The following is a 23,932-nucleotide window of genomic DNA, read 5'->3' as shown; positions in this document are numbered from 1 at the left end:
AGTCGGTCTTCAGGGTTAAACTTTATATAAAAAATTGCCATTTTGTGCATCCACTACTGAGCACACTGCAAAAATGGCTAGTCTATATTTAGGAAAAAAATACTACATTTGATACAAAAAGCACTGAAAACAAGTGAAATTATCTGTCCATGCAGCAAGTTTATTTTACTTAATAAGAAATCTTGAAATAAGATTTTTTAATCCAGAAATAAAAGAACACATTTGAGAATTGAAGAGGGTTAAAATAAGCTTTAAAGAGCTCAATTTAAGATAAAATTACTTGATATCAAGTCCCAAATATTAGTTAAATATGCTAAATTACAGTCTTTTTTTATGTTTTGAATTCTTACTTGCAGCAAATGAATGCACTGCAACGAGAAAAATAGTTCTAATACTATGAAAAACTACTCAATATTAGTGAAATATGATTAATTTGTTTCTTGATTCAGGTTGGCTTATCTTAAAATAGAGCCGAATCAATATTAAATCCAGGCAAAAAAACCTTAAAACAGACCTTTTTCCTACTCCTTGGCTTCTACTGAAATCACAACCAGGACAAGAGTGATATGCCAACATTTATTTCTCTCATGAGAACAAAATCCTTTTTTTTAAACAAAATAGGGCTGCTGCACAATCCCTAAAAGTCTAAATCAACCCTTTAAAAGGCCTAAACACAGAAAAAAAATTACAGTTTTGGCCTTAAACTTTTGTGACAGTCACATAGTCTCACAATGTTATAAATAATGGCATTACTGACTTAAAACTTTACATGCCTCAGGTAAAGTGTCACTAAGAAAAAAAAACAACAACTTTCATTTGTAAAGCATCTTAAGTAAAGCCGTTTCTCAGGACATTGCTAGGCAAATTAGGAACAAAGTTGTACAAACGTACTACAAAACTAAACAAACTGCAAATGACCTGATAAAATCCTGCTTGGTATTCACCTATTTTTCAAAGAACGACTTCCACTCAGCTATTGCTTTCTTATATGCACTAGTGGCATCTTGATCATGGATGGCATCAGTGATTACCTCAGTTTGTATGACAGAGAGGACCGTTGCAACACATTTTGGGTATGTTAAGTGCAAGGTGTAGTAATATGCCATCAACACCAACATTCCTTCCCAGAAATCCTCCAAGGGGAGAGTGGTCACTGGTATGTTTCCTACAGCAACAATGCTGGTTGTTCCATCAAAAAGCAGCACTGGGGAGGAGAGAGGCCGCTTCTCCAGGTATAGCATTGCATCTTCACCTGGCTAGAAGAAGCACAAAAAAAGGACAAATTCTTCAAGATTTTAAATGAAAGGGTTGCTGTGCATCCAAACAGCTTAAGACACAAATAGCAATATCAAGAGTTTAGAATGCTCCAACTGATTTACTGTTGGAATAGAAGAAATAAATATAAAATATCTGACTTACATAAATATGAAATTTTGGAAATGTATTAATTCTGAGCATGAATTTTCTCTAATTTGCAGCATTTTTATCATGTCTATTTGTGCTTTTTTTCTCATTTGTTTTTTAAAACAATTTCTTTTAACTTTGTTACATATTCTAGTTTTTGAAGGCCTTTTTAAATATATCATTTTACTGCTTCTACTTGTATCCTAACTGCAATGTGCTTTTGCTCTGTGCTGCCTCTCTGGAGTAGGTTTTGAATAACAATTAAGAAATCCTGAATAAGGAGTAATTTAATCCCTGCTGAATTGAACTTCGACCTACTCTTATTAAGCAGGAAAAGCAAAATAATAATATTAATAATAACAATACAAGTAAATGGAGTACAAGTTACAGTGGCTGGTATTGCAGCTGTTCTCACCTTGAGGATATGAAGGAGAGCCTCACTGGCACTTCCCAGCCGCTTTGGTGGTGTAGTTTTTGAAGGAAAAAGAGATGGAAGTGCATTGAAGAGAGTGACAGTAAAATCCACTGTGAACAGAGAAAAGTATCTCAACAAAGCAATCCGAACATATCTGATGTGTGGATTTAATGTATGAAAAGGCCACTTACCTCCACGTACATCCAAGGGGAGAGGAGGTTTCAGGACCTTCTTCCAAATGCCATAGAACTGCACTTTCGAACAAAACTCTGCCCATCGACCCTTCATTTGATCTATGTATTTGCAGTTGGAGCCACCAATGATGCGACGCAGTTCATCCATCGCCTATGACAAAGTTGTGCTCAGTTAGTCAAGAACTAACTAAACCTATCCAGAGAAAGCAAGGAATTTAACTGAAGGTAGTTGAACTTACATTTCGTATGTCTTTGAAGCACGGGTATGCTTCAAATATTTTTCTGGGCCTGTCTTCTGCCCTTGTAATATCTGCGTCAATAAAAGTTCGTCTGGCCTCAAACTCCAGGTCCAAAATTTGAGCAACGTCACTTTGGTTGGGTTTTGCATTGGGTTTCCTGTACATGTTGCTCAAGGTTTTGTAATGTCTTGCCTGCATCTTCAGGCTGTCATGGTCTGCTAGGGAAAGCAAAGAGCAATTGTAAGACATGGTGTAACTAGACTTCACAAAATTCAGATTTTTCTAATCAGTCATTTCTAGTTGCATGGTTGTTTTTAAGTATAATATTTCTGAGAATTAATGTTTAGGTTAAATATGTTTGAGTAATGAACTGACCCTATATGTCCTGATCATTTCCCTTTGTGTCCTTTTCTTATAATGATCATGGATTTATGTTAATTGTTAGTTTGAACAGAATCAAATATTAAAACGACAGTTTAAGATGCCCGTGAATAAAACTGTGGTGAAAATAAGGTAAAGGTTGTTTACTGTGTATATCGTTCACATCAGTGTGAACAGTGATTATGAGCTGATGGATAAAAATATTTTAGGTAATTTGATCTATGACAGAAACACTGTGATAAGGCATGATAGATGTGACCAGCATGAGGATTTACATGTGTAAATAATCAGCACTGAGTAACACCCATTACAACACAAAGTGTTAAAATACTTACTATGGCTAACTGGCAAACTGGAATGAGGGATCTATCATATGTTGATTTTACACACCAACTCGAGTTAATGCCAAACCACTATGATTTATGGAATAAACACTTAGAACGGGGTTCATTGCTGCAACCATATTTTGGAAAGAGCTGTAAGAGGAACCACAGTCAGACAGAGGTAGATAAGGGTGATGGTGGACTTACCAACAACATCATCTGGAGGTGCAGTTGAAGGACCTATATCAGCCCTGGGTGCAGAGCATGAGGCTGACTTGGATAATAGTGGTAAAGCCAGGGTAGTATTGTTTGACGTAGTTGGTACAGTGGAGGGTAGCGGCAATTGGGATTCTTTCTCTGAGGAAAAAACAGAAGATGAACAGAATGTAATAACAGGGAATAGCTAGAAAGTTAAGGAAAATACTCAACACTGTATAAATCTTGTGATGCACTCTGAACAGAAAACTGAGGGCAGGTGGTCTCTTTGAAGTTTTAGATGTCCAAAAGTCATTAGTACAGCAGACCAAAGTACACACCTGCATTTGAGTTATCCTCACTGAGGTCATCATTGCTCTCAAGAAGTATGGTATAGTCACTTGAACCACTTGCTTCACCACTTAGGTCACCTTCAGTCCCGTTGTCTGTGTCATCTGAGCTGAAAAGAGTCTTCCTGGGCCTGCCTCGTTGTGGCATGGAGCCCTGCCTCTTCCTTGGAGACTTCATATTTTGGAGTCGTTTGTACAGTTTGGTGTAGATGGTCAGCTGTGGTAAAATAATATATATTTGTACATTCTTTTTTTTATCTCGCTCAATTTTAGATATTGTAGTGAGTAAAGAATGACTTACGTATGGCATGTGTGTGTCTCAGCATCACGTAACATGGGGTAATAGTCGACAATCTTCTGCGACATTGCTCTCATTTCGAGTTTGGAGGGGTATGTTACTTCTTTCCCCATGGGACTAGCACGGAGGATTGCAACCATGCTGGTGACGGTGTTCCTTACAAGTCTGCAACATAGCTCCTTCGACATCCTACAGTCCTTTTCCTTTCCACTGTGGAGCAATGCAAAGTACTGACTGCGCACCATGTCCAACTCTGAATCTGTATACACCACATACTCTGGTGGGTCTGGCATTTTCATTTTTTTGTCAGCAGTGTAGGAAATGGGAGTGGAAGTTTGAGGCTGACATTGTGACACATCAAAGCCTAAGGGGTTACTCTCGCTTCGATGGAAAGTGTTGGCATCTTGGTCAGTACTCTTAAACTATAACAGTTGTGGGATATAAACAAAAATACACAATTAGGCAAATTAATGCTAGACAATATGGACAGTAATCATCTTCTTAGTGGTATAATGTGTATTTACCTTTTGGCTGATAAAATCCCAAATCTTCTTTCTACGGAAGAAATTTTCATGGCCCGGAAAAAGATCCTTTAGGTCATCCCGGGTAAAGCTCCTCAAAGTTTCCTCATCAATATTCGCAGCTGTAAAAGAGAAAAACAACTTCAAAAGTGATATTTATTTCTCTTTTCCTGGGCGTGGCTTATTACATATTGAGGTCATTTTTTTTGTCAATAAATGTATTTTAGCAATAAGTAATATTAACAGGATAAAATGTCAAACTTAAAACAGTTTATCAAATATTTGGGAATGCAATAAAACTATTTTTGGCTGTCTTCAAGAATGATGTTCCAAGTCTATTTTGGCAAAGACAGCTCAAGGCTATAATGTGGATAAAGTTCAGAGTAGAGTGCAATCCTAGCTCCAAGTTTCAGAAATGATGCTAACAGATGCTAAGGCTGCTTAGCTAACGTACCAAAATAACTGAAAAATAAGACTTACCCTGCAACACAGACAGTATGGCATCGTCAAAGTTGTCCATGCCGTGACAGCAGTTCTCTAGTTCGGTTCCAAAGCCTCCACTCACAGTACCTGGAAATATCCTACGGCTTAAATAAGAACATTTAGCTAAAGTTAACACATTAGCTAGATTGCTAACTAGCAGCCCTCACAAAACACGACTTTATCTTAATAACACCGTTGTACCATAGTATTTTTCAAATCAACTTAATGTTACCAACCTTAAATTACTGCTCACTTTGTTTAGATAAATAATTTTGATCTTCCTAACGGTCCTGATGGTTAACAAAGCAGGGGAAAAGAGTTTGTCCCGCGTGAAAGTAACGTCACGACAGGAACTGAGAATGCGCATGCAGAAAATTATTTATATTTAATTTTTTTTAAGTAAAAAAAAAAGAAAATAAAAATATAAATTCAGTCTTAAACACTTATTGCCTAAAAATAAATATAACTGATGTAATTTAAACCTGAAAAATTGGATAATTAAGGATGCATATATTTTTAAAATTGCCTACCTTTCCCATGGTCCCACACTCTCATCTGTGGCCTTCAGTGGAGAGCGGTAAAGTAAAGCTGCATTGCTACTGCGCGAAAACAGTTCACCATGGCGCTCTGGAGATGTATGATCTGTTTTATCTTTGTTTCTTTAACTCTGAAGGTGCTCCTTAGCCACATAAATGCAGCTCATGGTCGAAGGCAGGATTTTCGGGTTTACTGTGGAATAGATGGCTGTGAACAAGATTTCAGAGTTTTTAACTCATTCTTTCGCCACATTAAACGGACGCACCCTCTGTATTTGACGAATGGAAGCCCACCAAGAGGATGGAGGATCCCCCCAACATCCCACTCTTTAGGATCGGAAAATTTTGGTGTTTCAGTCTTTGCCAACTGTAGTACTGCAACAACAACCAGCACCGTGGAAATATCAACTGGTGGATCTTGGCCTGAAGTGCAGGAGCCTCAGGTTGTTGACAGCCCGAGCGCGGTAAGTGTTAAACTAAATAAAATGTAGTGTGGCTTCTGATGACAAATTTAGCTATGTCTAACTCCTCGTATTTGGTCCTATATTACTTTTAATCATTTTCTCCATTTTTAATCAAGAGAAATTTAACGAGATCTCGCGATATTATACCGCTAGATATTGTTCTTCAAACTGTTACAAGCGATTTCCACCATGGTTGGATTTTAAATCACAATTTCATCCTGCAGGATGAAATGAAAAACAAATAAACAGAATAGCAGTTCAGTGTAGATAGTACAGGCTATGCTGCAGCCGGAGAAGGCACACACTCTGCGGCTGGCATGTCTCCTGGTGAAGTTTGCATCAAAGACACTCTCAGCGCGTTTAAATCGTTCAATGTGACAGCAATTTGGGTATCTCGTAGGAATTACAGTTTCAGGTAAGACACAGAGTATTTGGAAGCACTGTAAAAAAATCTGTTGGCTAGAAATACTGCCAAAACATGGATAAGAATGATTTTTTTGAAAATTAAATAAATTAATAAATGCATACAATAAAATATATCCATATACTAATACTAACATAAATTCTAAGTGCAAATCTAAATTACGTGATTTAAAAATACATAAATAATTTAATAAATACAACAAACATGTAAAGAAACTAATATCTAAGTGCGAACAAAAATTCATTATTTAAAAAGATAAAATCTCATTCTCATGAATCCAATCCCTAGCCTCATCAAAACAATGGACAACCCCTTTTTTATTGTTTCTTTGTCTTTGATTTCTTTTCCATTTTTTTTCTTTATTCCAAAGAATGAATATTATATTATCTTATATTATATTGAATATTCACAACTGTAACACTAGTCACTGTCATGCACTTTGTTTTTTAATGGACCAATCATTAGGTGTAACTGATTATACCTGTTATGTAAGAATTTCTATAATTGGCCAGGAGTTTGGACTAACTTTGTTTTTCTGCTCTAAAGGAAGAAGCTGTTGCTAAAACATCCTTTACCAGACACGATATTACCAGATCTGCTGCAGCTTTTGCTATCAGTGTTCAAGAACAGTGCCACTTATCACAGGTATGTTATAGTCTTAATGGATCAATACATTACATAAGGCAATCAATGTCTTACTTGTTCATAATGGAATTCAGAATTTTTTTTTTAATATAAATGCAGAATAAGTTACTTTTGTTTCAAATGTTTTCACAGAGAACGGTCAAACATATCATCTCAGGAGTGCAACAGTATCAGGCTGTTCTTTTGGATACGCTCAAGGAAAGAATGAAGACAGTGTTTGAAGATAATGCCGAGGGAACCACTCAGCTTCAAGATGAGGCTTTGGCTACATTTGATAAATTCATGGATCCTTTCTCCACCATTGCATATGGACAGTGTAGAGCCATAGGGGAAATGTTCTGTCCAGTCAACGCTGAGGAAGTAGTAGTATCCCAGAAGATATGTTGGGTAAAGCAAGGTCTTTCAAGGGTCATGTCCTTAAGGAACAAAAGTTTTTACTATGTACCATTAATTGAAAGTCTAAAGCAGTTAATGACTAATGAGAGAATCTTTACCATGTTGAACACTGCACCACAAAGAAGCAGAGAGGGATTCTTCTATGATTTTAGAGACGGGTCCCTCTTTACATCTCACCCCTTGTTTTCTCAGAGGCCAAATGCATTGCAATTAATACTGTACACAGATGAAATTGAAATATGTAACCCCTTAGGGTCCCATGCTTCTGCAAACAAATTGGTCATGTTTTATTATACTTTAGGAAATATTGATCCAAAATTTAGGTCAAAGTTAGCTGCAATACGACTTCTTGCTATTGCTAAAGCAAGTGACATTTCTCAGTGGGGTATTGATGTTGTACTGAAAAGAATACTTCAAGATCTATCACTGCTTTACAATGGTGTAAGGATTGAAATGTCAAATGGTGAAATTGAATTGTTTGGTGCTGTTATAGCCATTTGCGGAGACACGCTAGCCCAGCATGAGATTGCTGGCTTTAAAGAAGGGATTGGTTTTGCTTATAGCAAATGTAGACACTGTGAATGCAACTTTGATGATATGCAAAGTGTTTTTGAGGAGAAGAAGTTTGTTCAAAGAACTCTGGAGAAACATATCAGGCAGTGTTTTGAAATAGATAAAGCAAGCACAGATTTATTTACAGCGTCCCTCAAAACTACTTATGGAATTAATAGAAGAAGCAGACTAGTTGATGTTCCTGCATTTGACCTGATCAAACAAACTCCACAGGACATAATGCATGTTATTTTTGAAGGTGTTGCATCAATGGAAGTTAAATTTGTATTAAAACACCTAATTCTCTCAGGACAATTGGAATTAGACAAGTTTAATTCAGACATTCAAAATTTTCCTTACTCACCTCTTGAAATACGGGATAAACCATGTCCTATTAGCTTTGGCACTTTAGCGGCTAACGACAACAAATTGAAACAGTCTTGTGGACAGATGCTAATTCTTTTAAAAATATTACTTTTTCTTTTGTATGGTGTGGAGAGTGAGTATGTTGTATTTATTAGAAAGTTAATTATGATAGTTCAAATAGTTCTTGCTCCCATTATTTCTTTACAAACTGTATTGCAACTGAGAAATATGATTGAAGAACACCTGTATCAGTTCAAGCAACTTTTTCCCGAAGCCAATATAATACCTAAGCAACATTATATGTTGCATCTTCCCAGTCAAATCTTATCCCTTGGACCTTTAATAAGGAGTATGTGCATGCGCTTTGAGGCAAAGCACTCCTATTTTAAACAGTGGGCTTCTAAGTTAAATTTTAAAAATGTTTGTAAATCCCTAGCAAACCACAATCAATTTCTTGAGTGTTGTCAAAATGAAATAGGCACTGAACATCCTATTTTTGCGAAAGAAAAGGAATCCGGGCCAGTATCAGCTGTCAAAAATAATGAATATGTTAGGAAAAAAATTAAAGAATTTTTTGGAATAGATGTCATGCAGTCTGTTGTCTCAGTGAAATGGTATGTTCTAAATGGCAATAAATACATTGCTGGGAAGTCCATGATTATTGCAGATGTGGATGGCACTTTCCCTGTGTTTGGACTGATAAAGGATATCTTTTTGATTGACTCATCTTTTATTGCTTTTGAGTACCAATGCTATGAAACTTTGAATTTAAATGAAGACTTATTGGCATATGAAGTAACTGTGCCCATTGTTGCTCAAGCTACAGAATTAGCCCATGAGCTCATTGATTACACTTCATACTTTTCTATTAGTTTTAAGGACAGTGTGTTTGTTCCAATCAAATACAGTCTTTCTGATATTATTTCCCATAGAAATCACCCTTAAGATTAGGGTTGCACCAAGTATTGGCTTAGTGTAGTTTGTGATGATATAAGTTGACAGTCATTAAATGTTCCCTAAACCAATGTCAATGTTGTACCACATAATGCTGGCATGCTGGGACAAACAGCTGTCTTTGAAATGTGATTTGTATCATAAATTGTGGTTAATTTTTTTCCCTTATATGTACAACTTTGAAGTCAGACATGATTTTGAATAAATAATATTTTCAACAGATGCCTTGTGTGAATTTCCTAAATCAAGCAAATTGAGTTTGTCACTCTATCTTGAAACAAGTGATATTTTGAGAGACATCTGGTGAGAGACCTAATGTAGGCTATTTTAAGAGTTATTCTTCCCATTTCTGGATTTCTGTACTAATATAGACACAATTATATGGTTATTCTCGATTTAAGTTTATTATCTAAAATCCAGACTTAGAAACAAGTAAATCTTTTTTAAAACAAGGCAAATAATCTGGCCTGTCTAAAAATAAGATTTTAAATCATGGCAAGCACCAGATAATTTGCAGTGCAGAAAGATCCGAAAACATTCACCCAGTTTGTTTTCTCATTTCGCTGCATCAACATAAAGTATTATCAATCTAAGCAACACTTCCTCACTGTCAGTACGACATATACTTATATCAGCCTCTATACACTTCATGGGAGATGGAGCTACACTGATGTACTTCACAGTGGTGCAATTAACCAGGCTTAGACTTGTCTAATGTACCATCTACTACAAGAGCTGTCAGTGCTCCCAGCTTGTAACTTGAATGAGTGATGTGACTCTCTGACTTCTTTAGTCTGTGCTTACTTCTTACGTTTTTTCACATCATGGATACCTTGAGTCCAGTGGGTGGCTGGTGCAATCATATAATGTTAAACAATAGAAGGCTCACAAATTCTACTGTTTTTATTGGGGTTGATTCTTCTCTATGATATCGCTTGGCATTGTTTATAATTAGTAAGCAGGAAACTGTTTCACAAAATCTGTGGCATGAGATAATTTTCTCTTCTGTTGATTTTTTGAAATGTAATGCTAACTGAAGCAAACACAATACTTATGACCCAGCATGTGAGAGCCCACAGGCTCATAATTCTAACTGCAATTTGCCAAACATTTTTTAAATGTGTCACTAATTATGATCAATGCAAGTAGCTTCTGAGAAAAGGCCTCTAGTCATTTTTTATTGGGCTGGATTTTGAAGTTGCATGTTGATATAAGAAATTTGATACATGCTAGAAATGAGGAGTGGCTCAAAACTTTTGCACGGTATTCTATTACTAAAAGACTTTAAACCATACTTAATTTATCCATGGTTTAAAAGTCAATGATCTTTGATTAACTTATGTTTCTATGTATATATAAATATTTGCACTAACACATTGTACATTTTCATACATTTCATATAAACAAAATAACTAACAGAACTTTATTTAGTACTGCTGTTCCTAACTACACTTGCATATTATGGAATTAAAAATTAAATGATAACTAAACAGAAATATTTGTATGCATGTGAAAAGAAATTTTTGATAGAGATGCAGATCCAAACTCTCATTAAACTTCCAGCACATGTGCTGGTAGTTTAAGACCCATGACAGAAAACAAGATGAGGTACAATGTATTAAAGGATTCTGGACATATTGAACACATGTTAATTTTGAACCTAAATTATCTTCCCATGACGTATGGCAGGAAACTGCAGAGTAAAAAATGCTTTGAGATTAAACAAACACATAAATCCACAAAACCAATGTTGCAATTATGGATCTAAAAAGCATTTAAGGTAGTTGATTACCTACCGGAGTATAGACTGTCTCCAAGCTGACGCAGTTCATTAAACCATGTATGCACATTCCTTACTTAAAGGCTCATGCATGCATTTAAGCCTCTTATTTGTAACTACATTAAAACATTAATTTAGCAGACACTTATCTTCTGCCATTACAGGATCTGACACACACTTAGTCTGTGCTAGAGAGAGAGAGAGTAGTGAGAGAATGTTGCATTGAGATCAAAATAGCCAACATCTGTTCTCATCTCATTAAAGTTTATGTCACTAGTGTGGTATTGACAGGATATTACAGCATGATGTATTTTTAGTATTTATGTTTAGAGCTTGTTGGAGATGGGAGTCTGTACAGTCTGACACAGAAAATAACCTAGATGTAGCCTAATTAAATGACTGCGAACAGAGAAAAACAAAGTGAGACAACTGCTCATTGCCTTCCTGAAACTGTGCTGCTTGTTCAAGCAAAGCAAAAGTTGGTGCTGCACTAAAAGTCAAGATTCATGCGCGTGAGGAATAATTTGGGCACATAATTAAAGCGCAGCCAAATTGCTGATCTGTCAGTTATTAGTGAAGTGTTTGAAACAGCAGGGGGTTGAGACAAAAAGGCTGTGTGGAAAGATGGGAGAGGACAAGTGAATGATTTTGACAGGAAAGCTATTTAGCTGGTTACATGTGATTTCACTTTCATGTGTTTTTCAGCAGAAAGACATTCGTCTCACCCTCTAGATGGATGGACGAAAACTAAATTCTCAAAATAAGCTGGCTTAATAAAAAGGTACTTTTCTCCTCCCTCAGTTTGGACCTTTTTCATACAGAGCACTTTTTATCACCTCACAACTAAACATTTCTATTTCCATTTCCAATGTTTGACTATGGTGGATAGCTGTTAAAATGTGATTTTGTGTTTGTGTACACAGAAAAATATTGATCATAGCTCATGCCTCGTGCTGATTCTGTACACTGTTGGCGAGTCTCCTATGGGGCTGGCTGTTTAACCTTCTTTATGGCTCATGTTTGCTTCCCATTCCCCACCTTGTGAACGGTGCTGGTCGACAAATATGACGCTTTTGCAAGGCACGCTTTGTTGTTGTTTGATTAAGTTGTAACCTCACATAGGCGCTGCTGTTGCCACAGCTGGGCTGGAGACATGAGTTTACAGTCTTGTTGGTTTTTACTGCGACTTTAATGATGTATCAGTACAGAAGCTCAGAGACTGACAGAAAGTACAGCAGGAGATGTTGCAAAAGCTTAAAAACATAACACTTTCTTGGAAAAACTCAAATTATTTGCTTGCGGTTTTGACTTCTCCAGTGCTAGCGGAGATATTATGTTTTTTTGAGTGTGACTGCTATCGTAGTGCAACAAGTACTTACACCCTCAGTGCTTGTATAAAGGGTACAGTACTGTGGCGACTTCTCTGTTTGCATGCAAAGCAATCAATGTGGCAGCTATAAACGGGCCATTAACTGCCTCTCCAAGGCGCTCTGGAGCCCACCACTACCTCAGCTCCTTGTTTTCATACCGTTTTTCATCTAATTGTTATCATACGTGCTACCATTTATGCCATCTATGAACTGTCCTGGGGGATCTTGCTGCTGCTCTTCTTGCCTTAGGCTTTTAAATTTCTATATATATACACCTGTGGAAGGCCAGAGCCATAGCACTGAATATAAATTGGTACAGAGGGAATAACAATCTTCTTTTATCTAATATGATGAAAAAGAGAAGTGGGGGGAAATGGACAAGCTCAGCAAAGTAAACAAGCTTTTGAACTCCTTACCAGATGTTGGCTGCAGTGTGCAGCATGTCTGCTAAACAAAAAATGTATTTTTTTTTTGTGTGAAAAATCTTTTCATCGACATCCTGGAAACACAAGTGTTTCTGGACTATGATTGGCCTGTGACATCACATCCTGTTTTTTTGCGCCCGTATCGTTAGGCTGTCAGCCAGCAGTCACACATAATGAGTTCTGTGACGATGGTATCATCGCAACAACCTCTCTCCAAGCAGAATCCGTTTTGCATCAGTGCATCTGATCTCCTCTGCCCCACAATACCTCCCTGTTTAGCCATGGTGAACAGCTGCTGAGTCCCTTGATCTTCAGCCTCACTGACAGGAAATGAGTCACTGGGAGACATTTAACCCTTCAACCTTATGACACTCGAAGGGTCACAAAGTAGCACAGTCTATTAATGTGTTTACATTGTTTCTTAATAGCATGAGGATGAGGTCAGATCTGTGGCACACCTCTTGGACTTTTAAAGGTTAGAGAGAAAAGCGTGAATTTACACTAAATGTAAAGTGGTTTTTTTTTCAGATACGATCATGCAAGTCCATTAATAACTGCCAATTAAAAATGTTAAAGTAAGCATCTTCTTGGGTTCCTAATTCTGCAGCTGAATAAATAAGTAGACTTAGTGTTGTTTGTCAGAAAAACACGACAGAAAATGTTTCATACACACGATGCAAAAGTCATAAAAAGCAGAAAAAGGACGTATCTACTGATGTTTGAAGATAGTGATGTGGATCTTCTTTAAGCTACAGTCACACTAGGGAAAAGAGTGATTGGAGACTGCTGCACGCCCAAAATTATTGCAGCTGTGTGCAATTAACTTGCAATCTCTTCACCTTTTAAATGGCCATTTCAAAGACAGGACCAAGTCTCAGACTACTCGCAGTCAGTTGGTTTCTTCAGCTTTGTTTTATTGCCATTTTATCGCCATCTTGACACAACAGAGTCAGTCTGCTATCAATTTTTGATTGAACTGGGACAACTTGGCACTTAAATGCAATCTGTTTACGATAATACTGCAATTAACTGTGAAAAATCTCAAATCTATTGCCGTCTGTTGCAAACCTGTTGCCCTCTACATCAGTTGTGTAGTTTTGTATTGAATATGTTTTCAGTCAGACTGGCCAGAACTTAACAGCGGGCTAATTTATAATTCCTAAATTTCTACACAGACAGGCACCGGCGGTTCATTTCCTTTATCACCAAGAGCAGTGCAAATTTTCAGCTTAAAAATGAGGGCACATGTAAGTTAAGTGCAGGTTTTAAGCATTTGTTTCTCTTTGAAAACTATGTGGCTGTTCAGAAAGATGAGAAGAGGCTGACAGAGAATCAATATGTTTATAATATAAGAGTGAACTCCTCTTTTACAAATTATTGGGGGCTGTGTGTGGTCCTGAGAACCAAGACTCATGTGGAGCGATTTATGCAAAAATGTTAATGTAAAATCTGTGTGTAACAGCTGACATGTATGATGTGTAGAAGAACACAAAACATTTGATGTCAGACCCCAAGCTGTTAAAATGCCTTGCTATGAGGGGGTCGCTGAAGAAATGTCACGTGTGTGGTTTTTTGGCTTAAATGGTGATGATGTTGCAGCTCCTGTGATGGACAAACAGAGCAACCACACTCCTGAGTGAAAAGATTAACCCTAACCTGACTGTCATTCACTGCATCATTCACAGATGAGTGAAGAGCATCACAGAACCGAGACATTTTCACACATTTATTAACTTATAAAGAACAAATATCTGCTGCTGATCTCAGTGGAACAACTTGCCTCCTCGTCTGTATGGAGATTTACAAATGTAGGTTTTAAAAAATAGGTAATGTACTGAAGACAACAGCAGGAAAGCAGAAGAAAATCTGTTATCAAACCAGATTGTTTTCTTAGGAACTTACTGTAGTCTAATATTAATTCTTTCTGAAAACATTCTGTGCTGTTGCATTAAGTAGCACAGCTGGTCAAATAGCACTGAGTGGATGGGGAATTTCATTCTGGCATGTTAAACGGGTTTGTATTGTTGCGTTTGTAAGTGTCTGAAAAGCAAAGGTTGAAACTGGGAATATTGCACATACTAATTTAACTTAAACTTACCCTAACTTCAACATATTATAACATTCAGACATTAGTCAAACACATACCATGTAGTCACATCTATAGCTACGTTTCGACTGTGTGCGTTTTGACACATATGAAGTAACAGAAAGAATAAAAAGAGAAACAATAGTGAAAGATCACTGTGTAGAAATGTGACTAAAAGCCTGAAACAGAGTGCAACGTGCTCAACCTCTGAGTGACCACTTTTAATTGCAAGAAAATTACAGACAATCATGTGTTAATTGCTGGTGATCATAACTTGTCTGCAACTCATTTGTCTGCAATGCTTGACTCAGCTGGTTGCCAACTGGTTCTATTCCTATATAAAAATAAGTCTACCTAGCACCTATGTCATTTTGCAATTAAATCATCCTGCAGCAGCAAAGTAACTGTGGAGGACAATTTTTCTTTCTGTTTTGAATCTACTAGACTGGACTAAACATAAGCAGCTAATGTAAATTTTTATATGTAGAGGTTTTTTTTTTTTTTTTGCCAATTTGGGATTTTACCAATTTGTGGCAGTTAATCCTGCTAATATACAAGATACCAGACTCCAGCACCCTCTTTTTGTCATTTCATTGCCATCCTATCGCAGTGATCGTTGATAACAAGTGATCGTAGACCTGCTTGTTGTCTTCAAAGTAACCATTTAAAGGCAACAAGATCGCAAGTTTGTTGCATGTGGTCAAAAATATTTTTGGTCATGTAGTAGCCAAAAATGATCAAATTCACTGTACTCCTCGAAAGCAAACTAGTTGCTACTGGCAGCTTTTAAAGATGTGTTTTATTGTATCCCTTTCTTTTAATCTTGATAGGTATGTTACCTTGAATTGAATCATATCATGATTTTCTTTTGCATTGTCTACTGTGTGATCAAAGAGTAATGATTTGCTATAAAAGTTATAGCACCTACACTGAACCAAAAATAATCACAAAATACGTTGTACTGGTAGTGTCTTTATTTTAAAATGACCCCTTTCTCGATGCACATCCATTGCCCGACCGGGCTTATTTTCACACTTCCAATTCAGAGAGAATCTCCACAGACATGGACATCAAATGTGGTAAATATGGCCATTATGTGCAGTGTAATTGCATACTACAAGGGCTACATATTGATATTTGATTGGTAGCAATTTCAAATAACTGGCAAAGAAATACATGCACAGGTATTTAATATCATTTTTGATTTCTCAGATTGTGCTCCCTTTCTTTAGTGCCACAAAACATTTTCTACAAGTCCCAAACCACATAGCAAAAGAAAATTCCTGATGCGTGTAATTATTATGAATATACAAACATTTTGCTTGAGAAGAGAAATCTACAGTAGTTAAAATCAGGATCTGGGAGGTAAGTTCTGAGAAAAAAAAACAACCCAAAAAGATCTATAATCAAGAAACAGCTTTGACTAGACAGAGATGCTAATCTTTCCAGTCTGTAAAAAAAAAAGTCACTTAAAAGCAATATGAGACTATAAATGTGTATCACACAGATGTGAATGTCTCACATCAAACAGTCTTCTGCCTCTAATGTTGCTCTCCAATGAGGACATTTCTTTCAACTGAATTTCATCAGAACATCCATGGGTTCTGCAGCAGGCGCTAAGATGGTATCATTATTCAAAGCAGTTCTAACAGCTTTAGCGTTTTATAGCAGGAGCTTATACTGAGAGATAGTTTACTTAAAGTATTACACTGGGATGATGTAGGATCCAAGGAATGAGAGCTTGCTTAAGTGTATTTGACTGAGAAGCTCCTGAAACCATTCCAAAGGCATATCCTGAGTGTAAACACAATTTACTGACGAAATTAAAGATTTAGTCTCATTTGTGCAAACAGATAAGATCAAAGAGGGAGAATATAGGGGGATAGAAAGAGAGGGAAATTGGGGATGACATGCAGCCTGAATGACACATTTAATTGAACAGAAAATTGAGGCTGGATTGCCAAGCAAGTAAAGGAGTGAGAATTAATCCAGGCCTGCAAATCATCCGTCTATTTTAATGCATTTTTTTCCTCAGCTCACCTTTCCTCTCAGTGAGCACTTACCCCTCTCATCTTTTTGCATGTTTCCATGAATATGTTTTCAAGGTTTATAGCTTGTTTAAAATCCTCGAAGTGAAGCAGCATTTTTAAGGGCCCATGCTAAAACTACGCATCGACTGCAGTTTTCTTGGCCAATTACAATTTCAGATTTCTCCCTAAGTTTGACCTGCTGATAACGATTTCTGCAAATTCCAGTTTCCTCTCTAAGATATATAACTGACTGTACATATAAAGAAGTTAAATAAAAAACCAACCAAACCAAAAAGCAAAACAAAAAATAAACCCAACCAACCAACCCCCAAATTTTTAATAGTAAAATAAATTATTACATTTTAGGGGGAATGACCCGCCAATTTCCGGGGGCGAGGTCACTGAGGCAGTTAAACAACTCCTTGGTGGCAGAGCCCCTGGTGTTGATGAGGTCCGCCCCGAGTTCCTGAAGGCTCTGGACGTTGTAGGGCTGTCCTGGTTGACACGCCTCTGCAATGTTGCGTGGAGATCAGGGGCAGTCCCTGTGGACTGGCAGACCGGGGTGGTGGTCCCCATCTTTAAGAAAGGGGACCGGAGGGTGTGTTCCAACTACAGGGGGATCACACTCCTCAGCCTCCCTGGGAAAGTCTATGCCAGGGTGCTGGAAAGGAGAGTTCGTCCGTTAGTCGAACCTCGGATACAGGAGGAACAATGCGGTTTTCGTCCTGGTCGCGGAACACTGGACCAGCTCTTTATCCTCTCCAGGATACTTGAGGGTGCATGGGAGTTTGCCCAACCAGTCTACATGTTTTTGTGGACTTGGAGAAGGCATTCGACCGTGTCCCTCGGGGTGTCCTGTGGGAGGTGTTGCGGGAATATGGGGTGTCTGGCCCATTGCTACGGGCCATTCGATCCCTATACAACCATTGCAGGAGCTTGGTTCGCATTGCCGGCAATAAGTCGGACTCGTTCCCGGTGGGTGATGGGCTCCGCCAGGGCTGCCCTTTGTCTCCGGTTCTGTTCATAATTTTTATGGACAGGATTTCTAGGCGCAGCCAAGTGGCGGAGGGCTTTCGCTTTGGTGGCCTCAGAATCTCATCTCTGATTTTTGCAGATGATGTGGTTGGACATTAGTTTAGTTTTTTTAGCTACATCTGGTGAAGTTGTGGTAAAATGCTGGTATTAGCCTATTCGTCGTAGCAAGCTAGCCTGAAGCTAATATTTGCTAAATTTAGGGACACCCGTGTCTCTTCAGGAGTTGGAGGCCGGTGTTCTAGGAGCGGATCTCAGGATCTCAACAGGCAGTGTTGGGCAGTAACATAATACATGCACCGGCGTTACGTATTTAAAATACAAAATATGAGTAAATGTATCCGTTACAGTTACTGTTCAATAGGTGATATTGAGAATACAGTTAGTTTGTTGAAATAAATGGATTACATGGCGGTATTTTCCTGTTTCATATGTTAGGCTATGGTCTCTATTTTTGGTAATTCCACACCGGTGGAAACCCAAACAAAACACGCAATAAGAGCCTCTAAAAATTATTATACAAAAATTATTTAATATGAAGGCAATAGCAGAGTGTTACAGGCAACGCCCTAAACAATGTAGCCTCATGGGCAGTGTATTCCGTGCTGCAGGGAGAATGGACTGCCATACCCGTTATGTGTCTGTGAGCGAGGGAGGGAGAAAAAGGAAAAGTACGAGCTGTCACGGAGCAGAAACAGGAGCTGGAAGCATGTAAATATAATAATAACCACTGCAGCCAAGAAGAGAGCCTGACGAGCCCAGCTGTAAGTAAGCTGTTAAGGCTCGACTGTACACCGTGTTCGTGTTTTCCTCCGAAACAATAAGCAGCCTTTCAACGCCTCTCTCTGTCTCTCGCTAGCAAACTTGACCCAGACAACAAAGTAAAGCTAGTTTTCAGCTACGAGCCCGACACGAACCGGACATATTAGCCAGAGGTCCCTTTACTACGGTTCGGAGCCGCTGACCTGTTTTATATACGCGCTGAATAGTTTTCTACACGAGATCGCTGCAAAAAGTACAGCCTTACCTAATGTCCACCTACTGTTACTCATTTATATTAAGATTTTAACATCTAGTTGGTACTTCTATAATCTTTGGTGGAATACATTTTAAAATTAACCTTCCCAACACTGTCAACAGGTTAGCACCTCATACCACAGTGCAGCAAAGCAGTCTCATGAGTGCTGGGAAGGACAAGCCCAGAACCCAAAACAGACAGTGCAGGAGATGACAAGGTTAGTAATTGTATGGTGAAAATTATACTTTGTTATCTCGATTGGCAAAAGAAAAGTAAATACAAAATCTGCTTCTCACATTTAGGGCATTTCCAAGATTTTTTTTTCCCCAAAACTTCTTCAATTTCTTTTATTACAGCTGTCCTGTGCCAGAAGTTCTGTTGACCCACAGTGAGAGGCATCATTTCAGAAACACCAGGAAGACTGAAACTCGTCGCCGGGATCAAGCAGGGCTCGTGATCTTCACCAGCAGCTCCCTCACAAGAAGGATAAACCCAGCATTTCATGAACACTGATGGAGACCTTTGCTTTGTGTAATGTTAGAAGTACTCAGATAATCCTCAGAGGGTCTGGACTTTTACATAATATAATAGAATAGAATTCAACTTTGTTGTCATTGCACATGCACAGGTACAGGGGCAACGAAATGCAGTTTGCATCCATCCAGAAGTGCTTTAGCCATGATATAGATATATTACATATCTATATTATTGCTAATATATATTGTAAGTATATTACAGAAATGGGTCTATTATGGTATGTTACAATGTACATGGTATGAAGTATGTACAGGCTGTAGTGAGTACAAACTATGCACAGGCTATGAACAGGATATAAATATGAAAAACTATACAGAAATCTGAGATATACAGTTATACAGAAATGTGAACTATGCAAGTTATAAACAGTTGTAGGATTAAAAATTATATGTACAGAATGATTATTTACACAGAACTATACAGTAGTGCAGTTAAGTAATAGCTATAGCTATAAGCTATAGTAATAGCTTTAAGTCCTGTAGAAAGTTAAATATATGTTGTGCTCACTGGTTACTCTGGTATGAATGACTCTGAATTACTTTATGATAAATAACACACCATTGTCAAAAAACAGTGAAAGAATTCCAGATCACAAGTTTTTAGTTCAAATATAAGTAACAACCATTGACTTTAATCAGGTTTTATTTAATTGTGTCAGAGAAAACATCATGTGCTCTTCATGTAGCTGAGTACATTCAGTGTTTAAAACAGAAGTTGTGCAGGTCTGAGATCAGCAGTTTTCTGAAACACCAAACTGAGGTACTGTTAATGCTGATGTATAGTGACACAGTTACAGGGGTGATTAATCCTTTTGACTTTTTGTCTTTAAATTTATCAATAAAACAGCTGCAGCTTTCACTGACAGCACATGTGGTACTTTAACCTTTGTACTGTTTTCTTCAGTTAATTTTGGAGTTACTACAAAGATTGAAGATATAGGATGATCTGTCTGCTGTCACTGGGTGGTGCTGAGGTCTAAATCTGAGGACAGCTCCTGTAATCACAAACAGAACAGAATCATCACAAACTGAAATATAAAGTTTATCTCTCAAATCTGAAATAGAGCTGATCCTTCTCCGTCCTCACACACTCGGGATCTGAAGTTGTTCAGTCCTACAGTTCTGCCGACAGCTTTTTATTTTTTTTATTTGTTTTAAAGGCCTTACTAACACATTTTCTAATATCATGTTTACCTTTGAGTTGTTGATGCTTTATAAATGGACATCTGCAAAGATGAGATGATGGAGCAGGTTTCAGTCGAGGTTCAGTCTGCTGCTGCATCCTGGTCACAACATACAGAGGTGTTATCAGCTCAGTATTGAACAAGAAATATTAATGTTTCAAATTATTTGTCCTAAAGGATGCAAGCTGTACAGAGTACTGAACATGTGACTTTGTGAACATAATTCATTAAAAATAATTTGGACAGTTTTTTAACCTGAATATTTGTAACAAACTCCGTTAAAAAAAAAAAAAAAAAAAAGCTAAAAAAATAACCAGGTGAAAAATGTAACATTTTAACTAAAGCTGACAAGCGGAAGTAGTTGGTTTCAGTACATAAGTATCGGGCTTTGCTATTTAATCCGTAGCTATTGACTAATGAGGGGAATTTAAAAGTTGGCTTTAATGTCCTTCCACATGTGGAAAGCGACAGAAAACATGCTGCTGTTTGCACATATTTAATAATCAGCTCTGCACAGGAGCAGAAGCAGAGTCCAGCCTGTTGCTCTTACAGTATAATACTCATAATAAAAGTACAGTAACCGTGGTTAGTCACCGAGCAGCCCGGTGCGTTTCTCTTGATTTCTTTAGTCAGGGTAAATTCATTCACCTGCACGGGGTAGCTAAACGAACTTTACAAAACATGTTTCCCCGACAGCCGAGTGCTCATTTTAGCTAGCTAGGTCCTCAGGTAGCTAGCTAAGGACCTAAATTACGGATTAGCTAACAAACACATTTAACTTACCAAAAATAATGCGGTGGGGCCTCAGGTCCTCCTGTCCGGTAGTCCAATTTACTGAAGAACACCTCAGGCTGTCACTTTGAAATAGTCGGTAATGTAAACGCTGGACCTCTCGGCATCTGCCATTCCCGAACAGACACGTGCGAGTTTGTCCGTGACCGCAGTCGCGTCGTCAGTGTTTTCTCCAGTCATTGGTCAGCATTATAATATATGCAAATACATGCGGGTCGGAATCCCCGCCCCCCAGCGCGCCCCCGTACGCCAAAACAGTGCCAGCAGAGTGAAACTGAAAAATGGTTTGAAACCGAAAAAAAATGGATTGAAACCGAAAAAAAAAAATTGTAAGCGAAAACAAAAAAATTACAGTTTCAATTAATTGTTTTTCACTATCAATTTTTTTTCGGTTTCAATACAAGATTTTTCAGTACATTTATTTCAGTTACAATATTTTTTTTCGGTTTCAATATTTTTTTCGGTTTCGTTTCAAGGTGGCATCGTTCTGATTCCATAAGAGCGTTGGATAGCTTTAGCTTTTGCCTTTGTCTGCTTCTTTAACATTAAGCTAGGTGAAGGAGATTTGTTGCAGGTGGTCCACCCCACGGTTTACTTTGGCAAACTTTCTGTCTTCATTCACAACTAAGAGTTTCCTTGCTAAGATCATGTTAGTGTGTGGAAATGAGTGTGCACATGGTTGTTTGCTTCACCGTGGAACGCTGACAGGCCATTCAGCTGACCACGAACATTGGAAATCTTCCCATTTCAGTCCATGGCTGGTTGACTTTTACATCGCTAAACCATTAGAAAATAAAGACTTGCTTTGTCGTTTGGTAGTGCTAATACTAATCTATCTGAGATAAATTTATCTGATAATTTTTATCTGACATAGGTAATAGCACAAGTGCAAAATTTCATGGAAACAGGACTTTCTCTCAGCAGAGAAGGACGGCCAATTTTATGTATGATAAGCTTCACTTAAAACAAGAGGCAGCCCTACTTAAACTGAATCAGTGAGTCAGTCATGACTCGAGCAGTTTGAAGTGTTGCTCTGGTCACCTCTACCAGTGTGCTCCTGGTGCTTTGTCAAAAATAAATGTTTCTCAAACATTGGGTAGATCTCAGTGCCGTTATCCCAGAGATACATTGTCACAAGACACTAAATATACTTGAAGTTGCTAATTTGATTGTAAATACAGAAAATACAGAAACATTTCAACAAAGAATTAGATTTTTCTGGATTGTAATATTTTTTGTATAGAACTATGCATGCCTTCATTTTCCTAACCACTGATGCAAGCCTTCTTGCGGGGAGGTGGGAGTGCACGAGCCTTTCCCATTTGTCATATGGAAAGAGACGGGTTACACACTGGACAGGCTGCCTGCCCATTACAAGCCCTTACAGAACTATATATGAACAGTTCATTTGTAAAAGCCTCTAAATGTTACCTCCTTCAAAAGTGAGAAAAGGCTATCAAGCAAAAGCTCTCACTGCGTAGTATACGATAAACAAATGTCATCATTTCAAATCTTACTAAATCTCCCACTGAGTCTCTTCCAAAACATGTTTTGTTTTTTCCTGGCAGAAACTTCAATTCCCTTTGTCAGCCAAAGCTACTATATCGACAACACCACTAATCAGAGGAAGCACATTAGATCGTGTGACACTCAAACAGGTCAAGTCCCATTTATCAGCATGTTCAGGCTTTTATCATAATGTTGCTTGACAAGTTAATGTATAAATTTGTATCTTAGCTCAATTGATATGACAATAGTACACTCATTTTTAGTTACTCATACTGGTTATTTGTTTCTCAATTATTTTTGACTCCTATCATTTTTTTATATTAATTTAATATTTATCTTTATGAATTTTAGGCCCAGGGGGTGGTGCAGATTTTGTGGAATATCTTTAATGCCTACGTTTAGCAACAAAGTGTGCTGTTATTTTGTGTCATTCGCGGTTACTGCTAATCTGTTTGTGATTATTTCTTTCATTCTTCTTCTTTCCAGCTGCATCTTTAATTTTCCACCAATTTCCTATGTGTTGTGCGAAGAGCTGGACTTTAAAAAAAATCATAAAATAACAACAACAACAATAATAGTAAATTTAAAAACAAAGTTCTGTTACTAAAGACAATCAAATTTTTTAAAAGCCAATGAACAGACTTAAGTCACATTACTGAAAATAAGAAATTTAAATTAGTTACTAACAACTTTTTCAATGAAAAAAAAAAGAGCTTGATTTAAACCTTATTTAAAACCAAATACGTCAGCCTTTGAGGTTTTTGCCGCTCCTATATATGCTCGCTAATTAAATGTTTCCCATAGGAAACTGCAGTAAAAGTCTTTCTTTATTTCAGTAGTTTATGAACACTGGGACAGATGTTCACAGACCAGTGGTTAGGTAATTAGACAGTTGTGACTGTCGTAAAACACTTTAAAGCTATTGTGAAAATTTCATTATTAGCTACTTTTATTTGATTCTGTAAGAGTATGTGTGATGATTTTAGCTGTAATGAAAAGCATTCAATATCTTGTTGCAGAAGTAAAAGGA

The 23,932-nt window shown here is 37.6% G+C and overlaps 3 protein-coding genes and 2 long non-coding RNA genes across 10 annotated transcripts in view; 2 read left to right on the top strand and 3 right to left on the bottom strand.

Moving 5' to 3' along the window:
- LOC147325737 (matrix metalloproteinase-17-like) overlaps window positions 1-23,932 on the bottom strand; it is a 97,298-nt gene that overhangs the window by 61,267 nt on the left and 12,099 nt on the right. The window lies entirely within an intron of this gene.
- On the bottom strand, window positions 584-6,625 carry LOC147325741 (uncharacterized). Of its 4 annotated transcripts, none has more exons than XM_086300395.1 (9): window positions 4,801-6,625; window positions 4,324-4,442; window positions 3,803-4,221; window positions 3,493-3,718; window positions 3,164-3,313; window positions 2,253-2,470; window positions 2,011-2,164; window positions 1,820-1,929; window positions 584-1,256 (listed from the first exon to the last, which is right to left on the bottom strand). In XM_086300395.1, the coding sequence occupies exons 3-9, from the start codon at window positions 3,809-3,811 to the stop codon at window positions 945-947; spliced, it is 1,179 nt and encodes a 392-aa protein (XP_086156521.1). In that variant the 5' UTR covers window positions 3,812-4,221; window positions 4,324-4,442; window positions 4,801-6,625; the 3' UTR covers window positions 584-944. The 4 variants fall into 4 exon arrangements, with proteins under 4 accessions (XP_086156521.1, XP_086156519.1, XP_086156518.1 ...); XM_086300393.1 differs by having other exon boundaries at window positions 1,820-2,164; window positions 4,801-4,907; window positions 5,040-6,625; XM_086300392.1 differs by having other exon boundaries at window positions 1,820-2,164.
- LOC147325740 (uncharacterized) lies at window positions 5,063-9,325 on the top strand. Of its 2 annotated transcripts, XM_086300390.1 has the most exons (3): window positions 5,063-5,803; window positions 6,774-6,872; window positions 7,005-9,325. In XM_086300390.1, the coding sequence occupies exons 1-3, from the start codon at window positions 5,423-5,425 to the stop codon at window positions 9,129-9,131; spliced, it is 2,607 nt and encodes an 868-aa protein (XP_086156516.1). In that variant the 5' UTR covers window positions 5,063-5,422; the 3' UTR covers window positions 9,132-9,325. The 2 variants fall into 2 exon arrangements, with proteins under 2 accessions (XP_086156516.1, XP_086156517.1); XM_086300391.1 differs by having other exon boundaries at window positions 5,715-6,218; window positions 6,774-9,325.
- Window positions 17,879-20,300, top strand: LOC147325739 (uncharacterized). Of its 2 annotated transcripts, XR_015130586.1 has the most exons (3): window positions 17,879-18,627; window positions 19,004-19,098; window positions 19,238-20,300. It is a non-coding gene; the product is annotated as an uncharacterized LOC147325739 (long non-coding RNA). The 2 variants fall into 2 exon arrangements; XR_015130585.1 differs by having other exon boundaries at window positions 17,879-19,098.
- LOC147325738 (uncharacterized) lies at window positions 20,049-21,530 on the bottom strand. Its single transcript, XR_015130584.1, has 3 exons — window positions 21,385-21,530; window positions 20,612-20,700; window positions 20,049-20,412 (listed from the first exon to the last, which is right to left on the bottom strand). It is a non-coding gene; the product is annotated as an uncharacterized LOC147325738 (long non-coding RNA).

This window comes from Aulonocara sp. 'chitande type north' Nkhata Bay, linkage group LG7 (assembly GCF_057382095.1).
Source record: "Aulonocara sp. 'chitande type north' Nkhata Bay isolate Kocher_YH1m ecotype deep benthic linkage group LG7, A_spYH_male_GT1.1, whole genome shotgun sequence".
Taxonomy (NCBI): Eukaryota; Metazoa; Chordata; class Actinopteri; order Cichliformes; family Cichlidae; genus Aulonocara; species Aulonocara sp. 'chitande type north' Nkhata Bay.
This window is presented reverse-complemented; position numbering and strand designations above follow the sequence as displayed.